Genomic DNA, 5,919 nt, shown 5'->3' on the forward strand with positions numbered 1-5,919 from the left:
CTGTTCATTATAAATATTGGAAGGCTAAGATATATAGCGCAACATTGTCCAAATTTATAAAAAGAATGTGCTAAAAAAAAACAATAAGAAAATGGGTGGTCAACTATTCCATCAACTGTTTCGAGGGTGGCTGGCCACCAAGCAGCTAATGGGGATGGCTGACCACCCCTAAATAGTTCTTGGAGGCCAGTGGTTGTCTACCCAAAAGCAAATTTTGAACTGATTAACCATCCTAAAGCAGTAAAAGGTGGCAGACCACCCCTAAATGTGCTTATGGGTGGTTTGGCCACCCCAGAATTTATTTTGGGATGGTCAGCCACCCACGTGCATCATAAACGAATGATAATTGTTGGTCATGCAATACCTATGACCTATATCCTAAGTATTGCAAGAATAAAAAATGTTCGTCTTTCAACTGTTTTCTAATTATTTTGTACAACTTTGGACATTTGCTGACATATGATTGGGATATGTTAAATTTTTTTTTTTTTAGTGGCTAATTTGTTTCCAGCCACGTACACCAACACATGTCAAAAGTTGTAAAATAGTAATAAGTGCCACATTACTCCTTAAACAAATTCTAAAACCAATGGTAGCCAATATTGACAATCTTTTGAAAAGGGATATCTGTATAGCTTGAGATTTAATTTCTTTCCAAAATCTGGTATATATGGTGAATTAAAATTAAAGTATGCCAAGAAAAGGGTTAAAGTTTTATAATATAGTAGCAGTCGCACAAAATAGGAAAGATAGTCATAAGCTTTCCATATATAGTAACATTAATGGAGAATCAAATGTAGAAACAACAATAAAGGAAAACAAAAAAAATATATATATTAGAAACACTTAGCCCTCCTCTTTGTGCCTGTACAATCAACTCATATACATACAGCTTCACTCTCCATTCTCCTTTAATTTTCAAATCAATAACAACATAAGTTCACCCCTCTTCTGGTGGAAGATACTCAAAAATGGGTCGGCGAAAGATCGAGATGAAGATGGTGAAGGACAGCAGCTCCAGGCAGGTCACCTTCTCGAAGCGCCGGACCGGCCTTTTTAAGAAAGGAAACGAGCTTGCTACGTTGTGCGGCGCGGAAGTTGCCATGGTAGTCTTCTCCCCGGGAGGCAAGCCGTTCTCATTCGGCCACCCAAGCGTTGACTCGGTTGCAAACAGGTTTCAAAATCAGGACCTAGAACCAAATAACGGTAATGTCGGTGGTTCTTCAAAGGATGCGAAGGTGGATAAGCTTAATCGGCAACTTATTGGCCTGATTAAGCAGCTCCAAGCGGAAAAGAAGAGGGGAGATATGCTGGAGAAGGCAATGAAAGCAAAAGGGCAACCCAAATGTAAAGCACAGATCAATGAGCTCAGCCTTCATGAGCTTGAAAAGTTGAAGGGATCACTTGAGGAGCTCCGTGGAAATCTAAAAGCACGAGTCAGTGAGATGGAGGCATCATCTTCGTTGCTTCTCCTGGCCGGCAAAGAAACCTACCCGAGAAGATGACAAGCAAGTTACTAAAAAAGGTTGAGTCTTGTATTTGGACCATATATTCTATAATATATGGTTAATCTGTTGCTTGAAAGAACTCCAATTAAATGTGATTCATCTAACAAAAAAACTTCCGAATGTGTGCTAAAATATGTATCAAAATGGCTGTTATTAGTGGTAATATTTGTCCATTTCTTTTTTGGGATGAATAATATTTGTGTATATTTCATTGTCTTCACCACTTGAGTGGAAGTTATACGTGCAAAAGCACTTATGTAGACGCGCGTATGTCATTATGATGTTCCTCTTGTGCCATTTCAAAACCGATGAGGCTTTAAAATTACTATTTGATTTGTAATAGATCATTATTAAATTTTAATTTAATTATAATTTTGAAAGTCACATTAATTTTGAAACGATGCAAGAGGAACATAAGGATGACATTTAATATTACTTGAGAGGTAAATATAGAGTAATTTTACAAGTCATTTTTGTGTTTCTCCAAAAATAAGGTGTCTTTCAAAATCATCATTGAATCAAAATTCATTAGTAATCAATCACAAGCCCAATGGTGATCTTAATTAAGTTTCGTATCATCCTTGTAGCGACACAAGAGAGACTTATAGCATTACTCATAAATACAAGTCTGTATGTATGCAAAATTAAATTTCAAAGATGTGGTTTGTGTGTGATAATTCTTTTCAAGAGGTGTTTTTTGTGTTTTGGTTAAGCAAACGTTTTGACGTAACATCAAGATAAAAGGAGTTTGGCCTTTTTTGTGTATATTTTTTTTTTTTTTTTTTTTTAAAAAAAAAAAGTTATTTATTAATGTTTTGATTGTTTAGGGAAAAAAAAAAAAAGTTCTCTAACCCAATTAAAATAGTGCTACGTGTCTATAAATATTTAAAAGGCATATTAAATTCAGTCTAAATTAGTAAACTGATATTAATGAGGTTAAGAATTTAATGTACATTTTAAATATTTATAGACACTTGACACTATTTTACATGGGTTTGAGGATATTTATTCTAGACTAGTTTGAATGAAATTTCTGTCCTTTATATATATATATATATATTTTGAGAATGAAAACGGAAAACAATTATGTTGTTTTTTATAGTTGTTATCCTAGGACGTGCTTGATTACAAAGTTTAGACTTTCTTGACAAAAAGTGTGACCAAACTCATGTAGAGCTGTTCGCTTTGACCAGCTAGCACACATTATTTAGGATGATGCTGTAATGTCTATTAGTTTTTGTGAAAATTTTTAAAAAATTAACAAATACTATAATATTAAATATTATAATTAACTTAATTAACAAATACTATAATATTAAATATTATTAACCTAATAAAATGAAGATGTAGTATTTAATATTAGTACTCTTTGTACATAACAGTATGCGACAAAATTCATCGCTCAAACCATTCTTTGTAACACCCACGAAAAAAAAAAATGCTGATTTTTTTGTTCATCTTCATTTTCATTTTCTAGTTGTACAAGTTTTCTTAAATGCGAGTTAAAGATTCATTTTCATATCATTTGGTTGTTTTTTTTTTTTTAAAAAATAAATAAATAAAGAAAATCTACCATGATTTCAAGGTTTTTAGGTATATTATTTAGAAATTTAACGGGAAGAAAAGTAAAGAAATTGCCTTCTTTATGTGAAGATGGACTTTTCAGCCAAATTTTCTATCTGATTAGCTTTTCATTCTTCTAAGGAGCATCCATCTAAACACAAGATTAAAAGGAAACAAAACGGTCATTCTCAAGTCTTGAAATGAATTTCAAAAAGAAAAATTGGTGCATGCCACCTTTTTTATTAGGTGCCCTAGTCTGTCAAGAATAAATATGGCTGGATTGAAAAAGAAAAAGAAAAAGTTCTGGAGGTACATTATTCTTTATGCTTTTCTGAATTTATGATCATTAATTTTTGGTCTTTCAACCACAAATTGATTAACCTTAAAGCGATAATTGGTAATTATGTTCGGTTTTAATTGTTCAGACAAAGAAATTGATGGGTGTGGACATTATTGTTAGAGACTATGAGGAAAAGGTTATAGCAATTACGATGTGTTCATTAAGGAGGTTCATCACTGATCCAATTGTGCCGGATGCATATGCGTCTTGGACGGATGTGGTATTTGAGAGAGATCGATCTGGGTTTTCGCAATGTTATCTTGGAAGGTGATCATGCTTTGGAGATTGTACATACACAGTATACATGCACTACATACGTAAGGACGAGCAATCATGGAGCGTGTATGGAAATTTGATAAATGATTCGAAATTAATTATGAATAGTCTCTAATCTTGGAAAATGCTGCATACTAGAAGATAAACAAATACAACAGCCCATCTCTGGCAAAAGCGTTTGTCCAACAAGACGTGGAGAACATTTGAATGAAAGAATATCATATATATATATATATATATATATATATATATATTAGGATATTGTCATCTCTGAGAGTTGCATGTATAATTTGATGTTTTATTAATGAAATCAATATTTCACTTCAGAAAAGAAAAATCCAGCTCTTTTAGCCTCCACCATCAAAGGAATATTTATTAGGTGGGAGAATCAAATAAAGGGAAAATATATAAACATAGAGAAAGCGTACGTACAAAATAAAGTGAAAACAGAAAGATTATTCTCAAATCTTCACATGCAGTCACTCCTAAAGAAATTTAATTTATTGGACCGACCTAGCTAGTATGAAAACTAGAACTATATAATCAAAAGATTCGAAGTATTTATTCCTTCAATAAAGTCCTAGCTAGCCTCAACACACCAGGCTGTCTACTTCCAATCACTATTATTTGTTATTTGAGAATTATTAATTAGAAAAATTTGGGAAAGATGGCTTAGTTAATTTGTTTTCAAATAATTATTATTTTATGGGTAAAGTCCACATACCCTCTCAAACTACCAAAACATTGTCAATACCCCCTCCCACCCCGCGACAAGCAATAAGACAAAAATGCCCCTAAAGGTTTCTCAATAAAACAAAAATACTTCTATAAATTCCAAAAAAAAGATATTTAAAAAAAAAAAATTAATTTAATAATATTTAAAAAAAAAACAATTTTTTTTAAACGGATTTTTTTTTTTTTTTGAAAAAAAAAAATTTATTTAGTTTTAAAAAAACGAAAATTTTCATTTTATTAAACGAAATTTTTTTAAAATTTTTTTTAAACGTAAATTTATATTTTTTAAAAAAGTATAAAACAAAAATAAAATTAAAAAACGAAAATTTTCAGTTTTTATAAAAAAAATCGAAAATTTTTTATTTTTTTTTCTTATAAAATGGATTTAATAAAAAAAAAATTGGCCAACGTTTGGATTTTTTTTTTTTTTTAGAATTTTTAGTATTTTTGTTTTTATTTTACTAAGGGTAATTTTGTCATTGGGGGGAACATTGACAATTTTTATTAGTTTGGAGGAGACATTGTCACAATTGAAAGTTTGGGATGAGACATTGTCAATTGAGTGGTAGTTTGAGGGGATTATGTGAATTTTTTCCTTATTTTATTTTATTTTTATAGATAAGAAGAGAAAAAAGGTCATAAGCAATTGAAGGGATCCTTACCATTATCAGAGAATGATCCAACAAAATTAATTTTTTTTTTAAAAAAATACTACCAGAAAAACCTTATTGAAGTAGTCTATTTAATTAAATCGTGAGCGCCAAAATTAACGTTTCTATAAAATTCAGAGGCGGACTAATTTTAAAAAGAAGTTGCCAAGCCAAAAATATTTACATTAAGGTGGAGAGATCTTACAACTTAAAATAGTGCCTTATTAAATTCAAATTTTAGATCGTAAATTTAAAAAATTCACGTAGTTATGAATGTTTGAGCGTTTGGAATTTGTATCGTGTGTAAATTTCATGAAGAAAATGGGTCGTAAAACTTTGAGTTTTTTCACATAATCGAATCTTAAATTTATATATGAATTTGTACTAAAAACAAAATCATATGAGTTTGCTTCCAAACAAATTCATAGAATTGACTAAAGTATGGTGAATTGTCCCATTCGATCGGCTATTCTCAATCATATATATATGGTGAATTGTCCTATTCCCAAAAATTAAAGTTTCAATGAACAAATTTCTTCGTATGCATTTCTAATCCACCAGAACTTGTTTACCTTTCTAATTAATCCACCTTTTCATGATACATACATTTTTTGTTACAAATTTGAATCGAATATGTGGCAGCTGGTTTCAAAAGTTTTTTTTTTTCCTTTCGGCAAGATACCAGATCCATGCAATACTACCACCAAATTAACCAAGAGTTCCATGCAATTCTCAATTGTGGGGCATTTTTTTCTTTCTCTTTTTGATCCACCAGCTGCCCAAAAAGTTTTTTATTTTTTATTTTATATATATATATATAGTTGGGTTGGCCTAAATATAGAATAAT

General features: G+C 30.8%; 1 protein-coding gene across 1 annotated transcript; it reads left to right on the forward strand.

Annotated features, from left to right (window-relative positions):
• The first annotated feature begins 971 nt into the window (after positions 1–971).
• Positions 972–1,505, forward strand: LOC132169432 (agamous-like MADS-box protein AGL29). Its single transcript, XM_059580467.1, has one exon. The coding sequence runs from the start codon at positions 972–974 to the stop codon at positions 1,503–1,505; it is 534 nt and encodes a 177-aa protein (XP_059436450.1).
• Positions 1,506–5,919: the final 4,414 nt, after the last annotated feature.

Source organism: Corylus avellana, chromosome ca2 (genome assembly GCF_901000735.1).
Source record: "Corylus avellana chromosome ca2, CavTom2PMs-1.0".
In the NCBI taxonomy this organism is placed as follows: Eukaryota; Viridiplantae; Streptophyta; class Magnoliopsida; order Fagales; family Betulaceae; genus Corylus; species Corylus avellana.

What these genes read in the sequence shown, in the direction of transcription:
- LOC132169432 (XM_059580467.1), top strand. Translation starts at nt 972, where the DNA reads ATGGGTCGGCGAAAGATCGAGATGAAGATGGTGAAGGACAGCAGCTCC.